Here is an 18,201-nt window from a genome sequence, read left to right as displayed (position 1 = left end):
ACATTGTGACTCCTGATTTGTAAGGTGAATAATAGTTGATATTTATGTTACAATTGCACCTGCCAGTGTCCATCATGTTTGGGTTGATTGGCGAGTGTAACTGTCAACAAATATTTACACCAAATACCAAGTCTCGACATGGCAAACAGCTCTGATACTGTGTGTCGTCCTTCAGAGTGGTTTATTCATAAATGTGCAATGTCTAACATGCAATTCATTAAGTAGGTCATACTTTTTTTAGCTGCCACAGCATCATTCTTTTTTCCTTTTGATATATCTTTCTACAAGCGCCAACAAATTTGCTCTGTAAGACAGAACAATGACAGCGGTTCAATCTTTTTCCCTTTGACAACCATACAGTAGTTTCTTTTTTTTTTTAAAATAATCACAATTTTGCCTCTTCTTTGTTCTACCCCAATGAAATGACTTCCTCTTGAATCCTTTTCCCCTTAGTTTGGCTTTCAGCTTCTTTGTCAATAATATCTGGATCATGTTTTATGTCTCCTCCTTCTCTCTCTTTCTCTCCCTCCCTGTCTCCCTCTCCCTCATCTTGGAGACAGTGGTGTAAATGCAGCTTCAAATGTAACCCTCTGCCTGTCAGGCGGCTCAGTTTATGCGCTCTGCACTGCTCTCCTTCTCTCTCCTATCCCCCTATATGCTATACTGCGCTGCACTGCTTGCCTTTCCTCTTCTCGACATCTCCACCTCTTCTCTCTCTTCCTCCCTCTCTTCCTTCTCTTCCTCCACCTGCATCCCTCACACACTAAGGTCTCTTTTCTCTGTTGTGCGTTTCTGCTCTCTTCTCTGGGAAAATGCTCCAGCGCGTTAATTTTTTTCTTGCACCAGAGCCGACTGGAAGAGGAATCTAATGTCCCTGATACTCCAGCTTTGGCTTGACTTGGACTCTTTGGATTTTTGCGGGCCTGAAGATAGTGAGGGCAGGTAGGCAGGGGAAAGCTGCCAAAGTAAAACCCTCATCTTTTTGGGAAGTAAATGTATCAAAGTGGTGGCGTTGGCATTAGTGGTTGATGGTTGTGAGTAGAGGGGTCATGCCCTGGGACTTGTGTGCATTTTTGCACTCGGAGTTGGAGATCCTCTCCCCTTTTTGCCCCCTTAGTGGGGCAACATTAATCCTGGGGCCAGGGAAACCTTCCAGGCACCAGTGGCTGCACTGTGAAGAAAGGGCATCATGAACCAACTGGACGCACCGCGACCAATCAACTGGACTATCAGAAAACTGTGCCATGCAGCGTTTCTGCCATCTGTACGGCTGCTAAAGGTAAAATAACACATTTAATAGAAAGAGTGGGAAAGAGTCCCAGGAAATGTTTTGTGGAATGTATCAGTGTTTATGGTATGTGTCACTTTCAAAGAAAGGGAAGAAGAAAGGTGTGAAGCTATGGGTGATAGAAAATGAATGTCTGAAATATGCCACATTAATTTGCAGCTTTCTTGTGTATTTCATCTAAAAGCATGGCATTGTGTCAATGAAAATGAAAAGAAGTGAGGCAGAACTGACTGCATGAAAGCACACTGATTTGGAACCGAGATGTTTTCAAGTAGAGTGATGCTCTAACTAGGCAAGGACAAAAATGGAGACACGGATAATGCATAATGTTGGATAAAAGAAGAATGGTTGAAAAAGAAAAAGAAAACTCACGATTTTGGTGACTGAAAGAGAGAAAAATAAAACAGTAAATAAGTAATGGACACGAGATGAAAACATATTTGAGGGTGTGAGTGGTTTCTTAGAAATAAGAGTATCGCTGAAAGGATGATGATCAAAGCTGGCATAATAATAAAGTAGACGCTTGGAGAAGGAAGGAAAGAAAAAAGCATTTGAGTAGTAAAGGAGACCATGAGGAAACAGAAAATATTTAGATTTGGGGGGGGTGATAATCAGTAATTATTGATGTTAGCCTTTGAGTTTTGGATATCTGTATTTGTAACATCAAATGCAAGATTTTTTTGTACATGGATATGAAGTTTGCTGGACTAATTTCTCCATTTTTATCACTTAAGTAGGAATGCAAGGTTTGTGTGCGTATGTGTGTGTGTATGTGCAGGTGTGTGTGAGAGAGAAAGAGAGAGACAGAGAGAGAGAGAGCGAGAGCGAGAGAAAGAGAGAAAATGGTCCAATATCTCCATTGGAGCTGTGTGGGTTAATCTGTGTATTGCACATGGCTTGTGGCTTCTAAAAATTCAAAATGCCTATTTTTTTTCAGACATTCATTGCTAAACACCTCATCTTTATTCATTAATTTGCCTCCATAAGCCAGTTTTTATAACTGTGTGAGGAGCACCATTGTTGGAGGTCTTGAATGCATCTCCTTTGATCTTCTTTAATCAAAATGCCTTATACAGCAGTTTTGTCCTGATGTTTAACCACACAACCAGAATGGTGGGACGCACACATCAAGCATTTGCATGTTTCTGATTAAATCAATAGTCAGCTTTGAATAAATATGTATATAATTTATGCCTCTGTTTTAGGACATACACAGAAATTTGACCTTCACATGAAAGTGACATTTTGTAGATGTTGTTTTTATTCCCGTCCTGGTGTTGCCTTCAAAATACATCACACAACAATAAGTGAACAATAATTGGTATCACTTAAGTATCACAATAATTGGAACAACAATAAGTATCCTCCAAGTGAATATGTTTGAATTAGGAAAAAGGGACAAATGCGAGGAACTCTTGCAAGCACCAAACTGTTGAGGTTAGATCTCTCTCTCTATATCTATCTATCTATCTATCTATCTATCTATCTATCTATCTATCTATCTATCTATCTATCTATCTATCTATCTATCTATCTATCTATCTATCTATCTATCTATCTATCTATCTATCTATCTATCTATCTATCTATCTATCTATCTATCTATCTATCTGTCTATCTGTCTATCTGTCTATCTATCTATCTATCTATCTATCTATCTATCTATCTATCTATCTATCTATCTACTCGTTTTTGTGTACTTCACTAAAAGAAATAGTCTGCTCAGAGAAATGTTTTCTCTCTCACTTGGGCAGGAAAATATCTTCATCAGATTTTTTGTCAGTTTGTAGGTTTGTGCAGTTATGACACATTTACTACAGAACCAGCTGTAGCTGAAAAAAAAACCCAAAACAAGTTCTGTAAGTGACTGAGTGAAAGAAACAGAGAATAAATGCCTTTTTTTTTCAAATACATAACAATCTAGAACCACTGTGGCTAAAAGGACAGTGGATACTTAATAGACCCGTGTGTGTAAACACAATCAATGATACAAGAATAAAAGAATGCAATGTGACGTAACATTTGTTTTTTGTTCAGTAATTATAATTTCATGTCATTTCAGTGACATGTAGCCATTGAGGTGATCGCAGAGGCTGCATGTAGGAAAACATTATATCAGGTGCAAACACAGGCACATTAGCTGTCCATTAGCGGTTGTATCTCACAGGAAGACAAATTCCAGATTTAAACCAAATATTCAGAAAATGTTAGATGTCTATCAAATTGGGGGGCGGATCCATTTGACTCTCCGGACAGTCCATTGATTTCTGATGTTCTCTGCAATCAAATGTCCTGATACACCTACCAGAAACAGAGTGTATACATAAGAGACTCTATGTGTGTGCACATTGTCAACGCCCTGCAGCATTGTTGTGGAAACTGAACATTTTTCTATTGATTTGGATTTGACAATACGATGAGGCTTACTATGTGAAGACAACCAATGCTCTGTTTGCCACAAAACTCTATGATGATGTACATAAAGCACAGAAACCAATCTATACATGAGTTTTTGACTGCCAGTTTAGTTGGTGGAGTTGCGGCTTCCAGTCTGATAAAATAGCTCACGCTTGCATGTGACTGGTTTATGATTTTCATTTAAAAAGATAGAATTGAGCCTCATATTAATGTGAAGCGATTATATATTCAAAGGTCAGGGTTTCATCCCAAGTGATGACATTATAACTGCTAAAATGGCAGTGGACAAAAGATGAAGTTTATACTGAAATTAATGACAAAATAATGACACAATTTTGACACATCGTACATTTAATTATTTCAATCTTTTATTTTAGGTTTGTTTTCAAAGTTCTAATTTCACTGACATTTTTTTAAACAGAGGAAACATTACATAATGTTCTTTTATCAAGATAGGCATTTAGTTGAGTCTATTGTTGTATATCTTAATAGAAAATATCAGTTCAATCAGTTCAGGGAAGTTATAGTCTCAGTATCTCCGAGAGCATATCCAGTCAAGTCAAAGTGCACTCTCCTGGATAAGCAAACAGAATAAAATTTATGCTGGTCCCATGTATTGTCCCACTTTAGGCCCAAGAGTTAATATTTATCAAATCACTTGCGACACTTCATTTCAAATACTGAGCATATACCTGATACTGTGTGTAGATGTAACAGACTGATGTATAAATGTCAAAAGAATATCAGACAGAGATATGGAAGGGAAAAATATTTGACCCTTTGGTGACTTCAATGTCTTCACCTCTGATTTCTTTTTTACCCTGTTTGAGTCTTCCCCTTTATGTTGTGAGATTTTTTTTCCTAAAAATAATAATAACCTTCATCCCCATAAACGCTTTAAAACAACAAATTTCAAAGTGCATTTAGAGGCACATCCACATATCTGATACAATAAAAACAACTAAAACAATTGAAAGGTCAAGACGGAAATAAAACGCATCAAAATGAAACACACTACTAAAACAATTACAGAAACTAAATGAAAAATTTAATTGGTTGATGAGGAGGAAAAAAATGAAAGTCAGACTATGTTAACCTGTTTCGGAAAGTCATAGGTGTAACATAGCTACAAAAATATGATTTTAAGATGAATATAGACAGGACAGGGAATTTGCTTATCTGATCTCCTCAATAGGGTTGTTTCTGGGAGTAAGGACCAGGTTTAGAGGTGGTAGATGTAGGGGTTGTCTCTGGATGTGGAAAGACAACCAGGTATTCACAGCATCAGGGAGTGCAAAATATCTTTGGGTGCCCAGTTGGGGCCTTAAAGGTAATTAATAAAATTGTAAACTGAATTCTAAACTGTACCAGAAGGCAAATAAGAGGTGCTAAATTGGAGCGTTGAGCTCTTAGCTTTGATTAGTCTAGCAGCAGCATTCTGAAAAAGCTTTTTCTGGCATGTATTGTGATGATCACAGATGTATTTGCATTACCAGTGTGCAGAAAAGAGGAAATAAAGCTGTGAATATTCAGTTTCCTCTCTAAATGTTTTTGCCTCAAGATCATGCCTCACTTTAACAGCTCTGAGATGTATCTTGGGACTGAGTGCTCGGCAGTGTGAGGTTGAAAACTTGGCTTTATTTGCACAACAATGACAGAGTCTGTCCTGTTATTTGGTAAGTATGTACAGTATGGACAAGTCACTATAATGTAATTTTCCCAAATGTCTCAAAACTTCTTTTTCTTAAAAGTTTTCTAGCATTTTTTTATTTTAGCACATTCAAACATTTAAAATAAATGTCATACCATTACAGACTGGTCAAAGCAATTCAAGTGTCTTTAGACACGTTTTCAGAAGCAGTTCAATTATTGTATCTTTTGAACTGAATAGGGATAGAGCTGGTCAATTACTGAGAATATCTGGAGGCTGACAGATTTATATAGTTCTCTGAGTCATCTCTAAGGCAGAATAATTAGCCAACATGAAACATTATTTCATAATATTAATCACCAGCACTACCAATACACTGAGGTAAAAATGTGGAAATACAATAGATCTAATTTAAATGATAAGAGTGTATTGACATCTTGATAACAGCAAGAGTTAACTGAAAGAGCTCCTTATTAGATCATTTTAAAGGCATTTGTCTGGGTAAAGTGTTGTCCAAAACACTATCATATGCACTTACATTTGAAATACCATTGGTGTGTGAGCTGTTCTTTTGAGTACACCCTGTGAACATACTGCTCAAAAGATTTAGCTTTTCAAAAAATGTGGTAAAGCAACCATAAGGGCAACGCATGTCTACATGAACCCCCCACTCCTTGGTAAATAATTCTATTGTATTTTGGCAGATTTCAAATCAGACATTTTTTTAATATTACTTATTGATTTGACATCTTCATACCCTCTAAGAAAATAAGACAATGTACCACCATTGCAATGCTTTTCAGTAATGGATCAGATACCCTTACACTTGCATTAATCATTCAGTCTGAGAGGAGCTCTTCTTGTTCTCTGCCCATCATCTCCACCTTTACACCATCCTTTTTGTCTACGTGATTTCTTTATTTTGGTTTCTTCTCTGACATTGCCTTTCTCTGTTAGCATCTCTTTCCATAACAATGTCCTCTTCCTATTTCTATCTTTTTGTTTTTCGTCACAATTCTAGACCATGTAATATGTAATCTTCTCTCATGAAAAATACATGAAAGATCAGATGTTGCTCCAGAAATATATATCTGTCAAATGCTAAGAATAAATGTGGGTTACATAAAGGGATCCTTTGCATTTTTTTTATATGATCTATGTGTTTTACGGTGGATTTTGGCAAAAGGGGGTAGTAAGATTTTACCCAGTGTGTTAATGAATGAATGGCTATGTAGATTGAAAATTGACAAAAAGCATGTTCGTGCACAAAACAATCCTTGTTTCCATTTTTGATATTTACTTACACACGCCCACACACTGACATGCATTTCTGTATGTAACTCATCTATCTTATTGGTGATGGTTAGTTATATAGTGTACTGTTTTTTGCAGTGTACTTTGGTACATTTACTGGCTGGTAATTGCTTGCAGATGTTACAGATCTTTTTATACTGTGCATAAAACATCCCTTGATGGTTTTTAACTGGCAAGGCAGGATTTCGAGAGGTTTGCAAGGGAAAGAAAATTGTAAAGTTGAGGAGAATGTTTGCATCATACCCCTTCTGGACACAAAATTATCAAAATGTGATTTGTAATCACGTTCCAACAAATCGTTGCAATTCTGGATGTTTTCCCATTACAGAGCACTTGAAATTTATAGATTATCTATCTATTAAGCAATTTTGCACCAACACATTCATAATAGTCATACCTTAGGAATGTTGTGTGCATAATTCAGTTAGTTTAAATCATTACACAGAGTGTCTTTGGACACCATGTCTTTTTAATTACATTTGTTTAAAATACTGTAAATTAGTTTTTCATACAGCAGTAGCTGATAACCCATTTGTGTTCCCCCTGCAGAGTACCTTAACAAAAGCTTGCATTTTAGTGTCTCAATTAACAAGCAATCTTTCATTTATGATATTACAATTGAAACATTATCTCGCTAATGAGGCACTATGAGAACATAAGCAGCCAATTAACACCCCATTTGGTTCACCAAGCACACAAGGACAAAATTCCTACCAGGCACACCCCAGTTCAATGGACATGAAAATATTTTCTTTTTTTTCCCCCAAATCATCTCAATCTTTAAACAAGTGTTTATGTTTTGGTAACAAAATGCATGTGCCCTGAATACAACAGACACCATAGTATGTACGATCCACTCAGTAACTGAATCATTAATGAGGATAGAAGTTGAAAGGACCTCCTTTTTCTGAATAAATGTATAATTTTGCAATCCATGTCTACCTTTCCCTAAAGAAATGTCACTCATACCAGTATAAAAAAAACAGCAATGCATATTGCTCCCCCATTCACCCAGTTACCAGCTTGCTGTCAGAACAGCTATACATACAGACATCAGCAGCATGTATGAACCGTTAACCCTGTCCTTTGACCTGCACAATATCAGGGGGGAATAGAATAAATCTTTCTTTATTTAATTATGTATTAGGACCGTAGGTCATGAAGCATCTATATATTGTATTAGAACTGTATATACTGGTACAGATAACGACACTGGAATTGGGAGACAATATATGATGCATATATTTAATAAATGCAAGCTGTGGGGGCCATTATCGAAGCACTTGATTTTTTTTGGGTTGTGATTTCAAAAATGAGGAATGGGGATACTTTTATAGGCTCATTTTCCTGTATTAAAATCATAACTGTCATCACAATCTACTGATTAACATCATCGTGGGTTGGAAAAAGCAGCATCTCTGCTACTATTCCAAAACAAAGTTTCAGCTCTCATTCAGACACATGAATTAAAAAACAAACAAACAACAAAAACAAAAAAAAATTTGGGGGGCTTCTTATTGATTCATTTTACATGAAGCTGAAGGCAGTATATTGGCCTCATCTGGAATAAAAATTGAATGCTGGAAATCTGAAAATATGAATAATTTTAGCCCTGATAAAGCCAATAAGAAAAAATGTTTAAACAGAAAAACAAAGGAGTAAAGCCCACAATAAAAATATCACAATGACCGTATTATTTAAGGGGTTTTCTGGTGGGAAATTCTTGCCATGAGAGTAAAGGGACTATAGGATGTATTTATTCAGTATCTGACAATACTGTATCTTCCTTCTCTAAAGCTGTATGCATCTCAGTCACTGAACAATTGCGTAAATTCAGTTGTGGTCGGACTGTATGTCTTTATCAGGGTGGGTTTTCGGGATTTAGCTCATATTCATACATAATTGGATGTTTGTGTTTGATTTTATTGCCAATCAAAAGGTCAAGAATAAATCAATATATTCTAAGATCCATAAATTTCCATTTAATCACTCACATACAATTGTTAAGGCTGTTACGATAATGAAAGGCCCGGTGAGGTGAGAGCGGAGGGTGAAAAGAGTATTGAAATTGCATCCTCTCATGGGAATAAAATCAAAGGTACTATAATCATTGGAGAGAACTGAAGGCATATTGATACTGAGAGTGTGTCATCAATTTAGCTGTTGTTCATGTTGAACTGAAAATCGCCAATCACAGCGACTGTGACAGTCTACTGATTTGCAGACGGATTAGTCCCAGTTTATATCAGCACCACGGACAGAGACAGCTCAGCATGTCACACTGAGCTGGTAGGATGAAAAGATGTGTGGCCTAAATGCCGCTGCTGCACAAGGGACTGAACTTCTTTACTATTATTATTTTGTACACACAATGATGTAATATGCTGTATATCTTAGCTTGATGTCAACAACCAAGGAGGCTCGAAACTGGTGGTAGGACATTTACCATGCTTGTTAATATCAACTTTACTGTTATTAGGAAACACCAAGTTTTCAGGAGGAGATAATAATAATGATAATAATAATAATAATAATAATAATAATAATAGTAATACATAAGATTTGTATAGCGCTTTTCATGGTACTCAAAGACGCTTTACAAGTGAAAGACAGAAGACATAGGACATACACACAACTATTGGGAAAGATGCTTGTGGTAGCGGAAATTTGAGTTCTTATCTATTCTCGTTTGATATAAAAGTTGTTCATTTTTGTTTTTGCATGCTGGAATTTTTCCAATTTTTCCTGTCTGGTTTATAATTTCTTTAACAAGCAAAACCTCATTGTTGAAATGAAAGCAGAATGTGCTTTCATGTCTGGACAGAAGATGAGATAATAAAAATGGTGAATAGAGTTCCAGACACCGTTGTGTTTTTTCCAGAGTCTGTGTGGATCTTACAGCATTAAAGGTTTTTCTAGGACTCTGTGATCTTTATGGACTGTGTCAGGTGAAATCAGAAGATTCCTGAAATACTGAGAGATTTTGCACTGAAACTTTTGCATTGACTTACCTGGCTGGGAATCCTCCCAGCTAAATAGATGTGAATAACTAAGCCTGTTAAAGAGAATATTCATAGTTCTGTTAAAATGTTGGTGTTCAATACAGCTGATATAGCAAGTCTGAAAACAACACCTTGCCCAGGCCAAGGATGGTACTACAGATGTCCAAGGTTAAATGTTTAACAAAATTTTATTCATGCCTTAATTGGGATCAGTGGTCAAAGAGCTGCACCAGCTAAAACATCAGCTGAGCTCACGGGAATAAACCACAAGTCATACCCATCTTTGGATGCCTGAAAATGTGGGAGTCTTAATAATTTATATGTGCTCATGTATTTGTGTGGGTGTGGGTGCATGCGTCTATGTGAGAAAGCATTTGTTGTTGTACATGCATGTGTGTGTGTCCATTTTTTCAGTCATCCCTTTTCATGAAAGTTTTTTGCAAATCCATGCATATTGATGAATTAATACTGTTTTTCTGAGGTACATGATATCATAGGTCAAATTTTTATCCTCTAACTAAACAAAACCACTGTTTTTCCCCTCTGGTGTTTCTGCTCAAATGTTGATATCTGAATTTTTCTGGCATCTTGTTTCTTCCTCACTGATTCTTGCAGTACACATCAATCGTTGTTAAGTGTTGTGGAAAAAAGATATACAAAGAGTGAGGAGTTTGCTAATGTTCTATTCCCAATAGAAAGGGTGATTATGATAAGTCTGTCACTTTATTGTGTAGGGAGCTGGTACAGTGTGACATCCAAATGAAGAAGAATGAATCAATTTCTTTATGTAGGTGTTTTGAAAGAGAATCCGATTCCTTATAACAGGAACTGTCTTCTAACAAAATGCTGTCATGTAGATGGCAACAGAACACAGTGCTCCCTCTCTCTCCTATGCAATGTCTAATATAATAATTTTTTTCTTGAACTGTACCTTTCTTTCCTTTCTTTGTCAGTTGCTGCACCACATAAGCCAAGGCATTTTTGGAGTTTTCGTATTCGGTGAAAGTCATCCATATAATGATATTTGAGGGAGACTTTCAAGCAGACACTGAATTTCTATTCAGTAGCTATCCACTAACTGAGGAGAAGTCATAGATTCAAAAGATCAGTTTGAAATTCACTGAGCTAACTGGCTTGGATTTGAAGTTTAATGAAACCCTTGTGTTTGTTTATTTGGCATGAAGGTAGATTCAGGGAAGATATTGCTTAGCGTTAAAACAATGAGTTTTGTTTGATTGCCTGGTAAACCAATTTGTGATAGCAAGAATTTGGGCTATAAATGCACCTGGATGCTGGTCATTAAGAAGCAGTTGCTTCAGATAAATAATCACAATGTGTTACTACTCTTACATTTGTATTCTTATCCACATTAAAATAACCAACTGGACACATTTGCTAGCTGGGTTCTTTCTGATCATTAACTTTTATGTTACAAATGTTTTCTCTTTTTTTCTGTGAATGCAGCAGTCTCCTCAACTAATTTTAACTTTATCATTCAAACAGTTCTTCAGCTATATATTAGCTACTGCTTTAAAGTGGTGGATCATGAAATGGTAAAAAATCAGGACAAAACTTAGAATCTTTTAATGCATGAATATTGTGCCTTAGAGAAGGCAACAGATATAGTGACAGTGTGTTAAAGGGGCAATCTGAGCCAAGTAAATGTTTATGTATGCAGCCACAGATCACAGCTAAACATTAAACATTCCACCTCTAGAACTGAATATCAACTAACCTCAGATAAAAAAAAAAACAATAACAGTGAGTTTAACAAACCAAATAAAAGAATCTTTCAGGAAAAATCTGCAGATGTGCAACACAATGTTGGGGTCAGTGTTGCTTTTCTGGTACATAATCTCTGGAGCATCTAATGCATGCCAAATTTATTGAAAGCACAGGCAAATATTGAAAAAAAAAAAAAAACTAAAAAAACAGCCCTCATGCTGACAATAATGGAGTATATCAGCGGATTGCAAGTCACCTTCTCTGCAATCATTAAATAATCACTTTAATGGCCATCACACTCCAGTTTCATGTCACTAAGTCAGACCAGCAACTGATCATTTACTTATAAAGAGAATTTTTTCGAGCTAAAAGTCAACTTTGTGCAAGAAAAATGAGTAAACCTCTTTCTATACGTCTTTAAACTTAATACTGCAACTGCAGCATGTGGGTCACCTGTGATACATCTAGTAAGGTGGAGAGGATTTGAATCATTTTTCTCCCCCCCACGTTTTCTTTTAAGGTATTAACTATGGGGGAATCCACACTTGGTTTTTTGGCTCTACAATTTTCATTATCTCTGTATCACTTCAAACCATGCCCATGCTGAAATATATCTCCTATAGTCTCTGTTCTTTATTCTTTGTCAGCATGTGCCTTTCATTCCTATCTCAAGTGTTTGCACACTCTCTGATGCTCACAAATCTTCTTTTTCCATTGTTGGTGATCTGACCCACGTTGTTATATGTGATTGGTGGCCTCTTAAATCATGCTGGGGCAGCTTTACAGTACATTCCCCAGCCCCCAGGCATCCCCACCAGTTTGCTTTCTTGTCACTGAATTTGTGAACACACACACACACAGGCATGAATGTTACGTACGTTGAACACTATTTTTGTGTGTCCTCTAAATCCATTCACCATTGCTCATAAAAAAGCAGAAAAGAGAGAATCTTGTTTTATTGCAGAAATGTAATTTGTTTGCTTACTTCACTGTAACAGTTCTAATACTAATCAATTTCCTCAGGGATCTATTAAGTATTTGTGATTCTGATTCTGATAATACTCTTAATGGAAGTGGATTCTCTCTACAGCTAAATGGACATAGCTCACACAGACATGACTGGGATTTTATTAGAGGTGTTGTTGGGTCCTGGAAGACCATCTGTACACAAAACCACAATTCTTAAACTGTGAATAAAGTACAAAAAGACGCTCATACATAAAAATCTATCCCAACTGCTTCTGTGCATTTCAGATTCCGACTGTATCTTTCTTTTTCACATCTCATGTTAATCCCCTTTGCCCCTAGCCCCGACCCACCTGACGGTTTCACAAATTAGTCAGTATATCTATGTATAGATACTGTTTGGGTTTATTAATTACTTAAGCAAGTATGTACTGCAAGTACAGTATGATATGTTTTAATCTAAACAAATTAACATAATAAAATTTTGTTGATATTTTTGCAGTCCTGAGCAGTAACGAGCGATTATGCATTTCAATAAAAGTTGTTAATGTTATAGATAAAACACAAAACTATGTTTCTGTTTAAGTGGTTTTGCTTTGCTTGAGTCATACAATATGAATTTAGATTGCTTTCTGATGATGTTATATGTTTTTAACATGAAACACCTTGAGAGTCTTCATCTTTTCAAACCTTGTAGCTCAAACTTCTGTACAAAACCCACACAGACCTTTTTTATTGTACTGAGGCATTAGTAACAAACTCAGTATATTGAGACAGGAAATCTGTTTATGAGCGAACACTCTAAAAAAGGAAAAACAAACAAAAAAAAGACAAAGAAATAGATGAAGGAAAAGTAAATAAAAGCGGAATCAAGAGAAATAGAATGAAAAAAAAAATATAAATCTTTCTAAGTGCACTTGCAGAACAGAAAGCTGGACGAAGGCGGGCATCATACGTGACAATTCTTTAATTATTTGGATTCTAATCGTTAAAAGTAGTAACCAAAAAAAAAAAAAAAATCTCTAAAGCAAAAATCCTGTATACACCAGCGTGTTTCTTAGACCACAATTTGATATTTTGAAATTGCACTAGTCAAAAAACACTGAAAAACACAACCTTTATTTGTGTGTATGAGAACAAATGGAAAACAGAAAATTGTTCCTGTGGGTTGAGTTCTTTCCTGCCAGTGGGTAAACAGTTTATTGGCTATCCAACTGCACTTTTTAAATTAGAATGAAGATGACTGCATATGACTAATCTCATATAAACCAACAGTGGATGTCAGTGGGTGTGTTTGTATTGAGGAATCAACCACACTGTTGTTGAAATCTTACTCTTATATTAAAAGTGGATTCCTTTGTCCATTTGTATAGATTTGTGGCATTGCATGATCTCGCAATTTGAATTGTTTCTTAAGCAGAACCCACTGTTTTATTCAATTATTTGTTTTTCTTGCCCATACTTTTTTTTATCAATACTTGGAAGCTTCATTACTCCAGATCTATTTATGTATCTGCTTTAAAGCTGCACTATTCAATACCAAGCATACTAATTAGTTGTTATTGATGATTTAGAACAGAAGGCATAGAATCACTATTAAAGTACTTATGGTATTCATAAGGTTAACAGAAAACCACATTCAAACAAGATAAATATAAATGTATACTACCTAATGTATTGAGTGTGCTTCCACAAGTTTCCTAATATTACCTGGGCTTGTACAGTATGTCATCAGTTTTACACTTACCAAACAGAGGAGAAAACTGGACTGAAAAAATGAAATGGATTTCTTCAAAAAATATAACAATAGATAAAGGCATTTCATCACAAAGGGAAATTTTACACTCTCTCTCTCTCTCTCTCTCTCTCTCTCTCTCTCTCTCACTCTTTCTATGCATATGATCTACGTGCACATGTATGTGTGTGTTTGTGTGTACTCATATGTGCACTTGTACATAAAGGGAGATGTGTGTGTGTGTGTGTGTGTGCATGGCCATAAATTGGATATTGGGACATGGAAAATGAGAATGAACAGCATGGCCACACTGAGCTATTTTTGTCCTTCTCTCAGTCCTTCTCACGCTCTCAGCTCTGTATTTCTCTCTCCCCCTCCTTTTCCCTAACTTTCCATGTTCCCTTTTTCTCCCCATTCCTTTCATGCCTAATATATGTGCCACCACTGTGCCCATATTATTCCAGTCAGACCACTACTGTCTCTCCATCTTACATCCCTCACTTCCATAGGAGAGCTTGCCTAATGCCCCGTACCCTTAGGGTACGCTTGTCATTTTGCAACAAAGGGGTGACTAAAGCCGCACTCCACTTTGGTCTCCAAAATGTAGTCTGCTTAAAATTATCTCTGCAGCCTGTTCATAGTTTTTCAGTCATATTTTTCAGTCTTTCTCCAATTCATTTTTAAATATCTTGCAAATGTAGTCAGCAATTTTTCTTTTTATTCCTCTTTTATTTTCACACTGCACTGAAGTCATTCTGTTGTTATGCCCCCAAGCAAAAAGAGTTGAAAAATTCTGCAATAGTTATGCTGGATTTCCCTCCACACCTTATATTTTATCCCTTTTCCCTCAAGTCCTGCAGGAGACAGCTCAGGTATGGTGTATTCATTTTAGTCCATTAAAAAAAAAAAGAAATTCCATCACAGTTACATAAAACAAAAACACACAACAAACAAGGGTCATCCTGATGTTTTTTTTTCACAGGACATAATGAGCTAGATCATCTTGTTAGCTTTAGATTCTGTTTTTTTTTTTAATTTGTGCAAGCAGAGAACACAGAAAATTTTAACACGAAGGTGGTTAGTGATACAACAGAAATCAAATTTCTACCTCCCGTAGAATTTCGATTTTTTTTTTCCTTCCCAAATGTTTGTGCTACCTCTTTCTGTTCCTAGATACTTAGTGCAGCATGTACATGGATATTTTAACACCGCGCCTCCCCCTGGAGTATGCAACAACAGTGGCAGGACATCAAGAGGATTATACACTCTATGAGGACAACCAAAGACTTAGACAGCACTGCTCTCACTGCTTGCCTTATGTCTGATCCCAAAAGGCAGGGAAAAAGTAGGATGCTTCTCTTCCCAGGAGAGAAAGAAAGAGCTGTAGATGAAGGGGTAAAAATAGGAAAGAAAAGAAGAGAAACAACAACAGAGGAAAAAGACAGAAGCAAATAAGTGAGGGGAATAAAAGAACGAATTGAAAGGTAAAGGCACAAACAATGGGAAGTAGGAAGTCTGTATAATGATATATTTGTGCCCGGTGCTCTGTTGGATTGTTGGCAGGTGCTCTGCCTCAGAGCTCTCATTCCAATCCTGCAAGCAATCTTATGTAATGGAGCATTATTCCTGTGACATCATGTTGGTCAGAGGCAAAGCGGCAGTTAAACATTCCTGCTGTATTGAGCTGGAGGTTTTTAATTGAGAACATGAGTGAGATAACTTACCTAAACTCATTTTGGTTCAAAAATAGATGATAATTTACTGGATCTTTGGATACCTTTCATTTGAATGTTGAAGGAATTTTCCATATTTCATTTCATGCTTGTTTGATATTTTTTCAACAGTTGTCTTGCACAACACTGCAATTGTATATACTGTTGTTGGCGAAATGGATGCCATTGAACCATGATTTAACATTGTGAAATACTCCTCTGTTGATAAGTATTTATTTGAGGTATGTGTTGTTTTAGTACTAAAATCCGGATTTAAATACACATTTTCATGCAAAAAATGATTTTATATCTGTCAATATTAGTGGACTTTGGCAATGGGAATGAAATGTGACGAGACAGATTTGTGCTTCCTCTCAAAGTTGTCTAAAATATTGTCTTCTTCTCCTTTCGACATTTTGCTTCAAGGGTCGCCACAGCAAATCAACCCTCTCCACCTAACCCTATTTGCCGTATCCTCCTCTCTCACACCAATTACCTTCATATCCTCTCTCACTACCTCCATAAATCTTCTGCTTGGTCTTCCTCTGGACCTCCTGCCTGGCAGCTCCAATTCCAGTATCCGTCTACCAATATATTCGCTATCCCTCCTCTGTACATGACTGAACCATCTCAGTCTGGCTTCTCTGACCTTCTCTCCAAAACATCTAACATGTGCTGTTCCTCTGGTAGACTCATCCTATCTATCCTTGTCACTTCCAAAGAGAACCTTAAAATCTTCATCACTGCAACCTCTAACTCTCCCTCCTGTCTTTTCCTCATTGTAACTGTTTCTAGGCAATACAGTATTGCTGGTCTCACCACTGTCTTGTCTACCTTTCCTTTCATTCTGGCTGTTAGTCTTCTTTCGCATACGTCCCCTGACATTTTTCTCCACCCATTCCAACCTGCTTGAACCCGTCTCTTCACGTCTCTCCGCTGCTTTGGACTGTTGACCCCAAGTACTTGAAATCCTCCAACTTCTTGATCTCCACTCCCTGTAGACTCACCGTTCCACCTGGATTCCTCTTATTCATACACATATACTAACGACTAACCTTCATTCCTCTCCTTTCAAACGCATACATCCACCTTTCTAGATTATCCTCAACCTGTTCTCTGCTCTCACTACAGATAAAAATGTCATCTAAAAACATCACGGTCCATGGAGATTCCTGTCTAACCTCATCTGTCAGCCTGTCCATCACCACTGCAAACAAGAAGGGGCTCAGAGATGATCCCTGATGAAGTCCCACCTCCACCTTGAATATCTCTGTTACCTCTGTAGCACACCTCACCACTGTCTCACAGCTAGCATACATGTCCTGCACCAGTCTAACATGCTTCTCTGCCACTCCAGATTTCCTCAGACAATACCGGAGTTCCTTTTTTGGCACCCTGTCATATGCTTATTCTAGGTCTATACCAAATCTGCCCACTTCATTCTCTCTATTCCCTGCACCAGCCTGCCCAGTGAAGCCTGCATCAATTATCACTCTCTCATTCTGGCAATATTCTGCATCACTTCATCTAGTTTATTTCAGAACTTCTCCTTCTCTATTAACTTGCATCCCACCTGTAGGGCATAGCTACTTACAGCAATGAGCATCACACCTTCAATTTCCAGTTTCACACTCATGGGTCTATCTGACATTCTTTTCACTTCCAGAACGTTCCTAACAAACTCCTCCTTCAAGATAACTCCTACTCCATTTCTCTTCCTGCCAGTGCCATTATAGTACAACTTAAAGGCTGCTACTAAGCTTCTAGCCTTACTACCTGTCCACCTGGTCCACTGGACAAACAGTATATCCACCTTCCTTCTCTGCATCATGTCGACCAACTCTCTACCTTTTCCTGTCATAGTCCTGATATTCAAAGTCCATACTCTCAGTCCCAGATTCTTCTCCTTCTTCGACCCACAGTAGCCTGATTTCCACTGCTACCCTGAAGGTCATCGGTATCTACTGCGATCGTTGTTAACCCGGTCCTTGACCGATCCTATATGAGATTATTAGGTTTGATTTGCATGTTTGGTTTTGGCAAAAGTTTTACGCCGAATGCCCTTCCTGGCACAACCCTCTGGATTTATCTGGGAACTGAGACTGGCTTAGGGAGACACTGGCCTGTGCCCCCCTGACGCTGGTTCAGGGAGACACTGGCACATGCCGCCCTGAGACTGCATTTTGTCTGAAATATTGTAATGATTTCAATATTCACGTTCTATTTAAAATCCTTTCATCAAGCAAATATCACAGTAATTGAGTGTCTAGTAGTAGTACCAATCAGGGAGGGCTATGACTGACTCCGGAAACAGACCTGTGGAAACACAGTGTTGAAAGAGGTTGTCCCATCATTTCTCATGGCATATATCTTTTTATGTGAGGCCATTC

At 37.3% G+C, this 18,201-nt stretch overlaps 1 protein-coding gene across 9 annotated transcripts in view; it reads left to right on the top strand.

Annotated features, from left to right (window-relative positions):
* The first annotated feature begins 642 nt into the window (after positions 1-642).
* The window catches only part of trpm3 (transient receptor potential cation channel, subfamily M, member 3), a 103,417-nt gene continuing 85,858 nt past the window's right edge, over positions 643-18,201 (top strand). For all 9 annotated transcript variants that reach the window (XM_086174337.1, XM_086174332.1, XM_086174335.1 and 6 more), the window contains exon 1: positions 643-1,279. In XM_086174337.1, the coding sequence (XP_086030463.1) occupies positions 1,190-1,279 (90 nt within the window). In that variant the 5' untranslated portion in view covers positions 643-1,189. The remainder of the gene's footprint in view (positions 1,280-18,201) is intronic.

This window comes from Fistularia commersonii, chromosome 26, assembly GCF_037954325.1.
Source record: "Fistularia commersonii isolate RoL2024-O1a breed Wild chromosome 26, RoL_Fcom_v1.0, whole genome shotgun sequence".
Lineage (NCBI taxonomy): Eukaryota > Metazoa > Chordata > Actinopteri > Syngnathiformes > Fistulariidae > Fistularia > Fistularia commersonii.
Note: the sequence above shows the minus strand (reverse complement) of the source record. Positions and strands in the feature narration are given on the sequence as shown.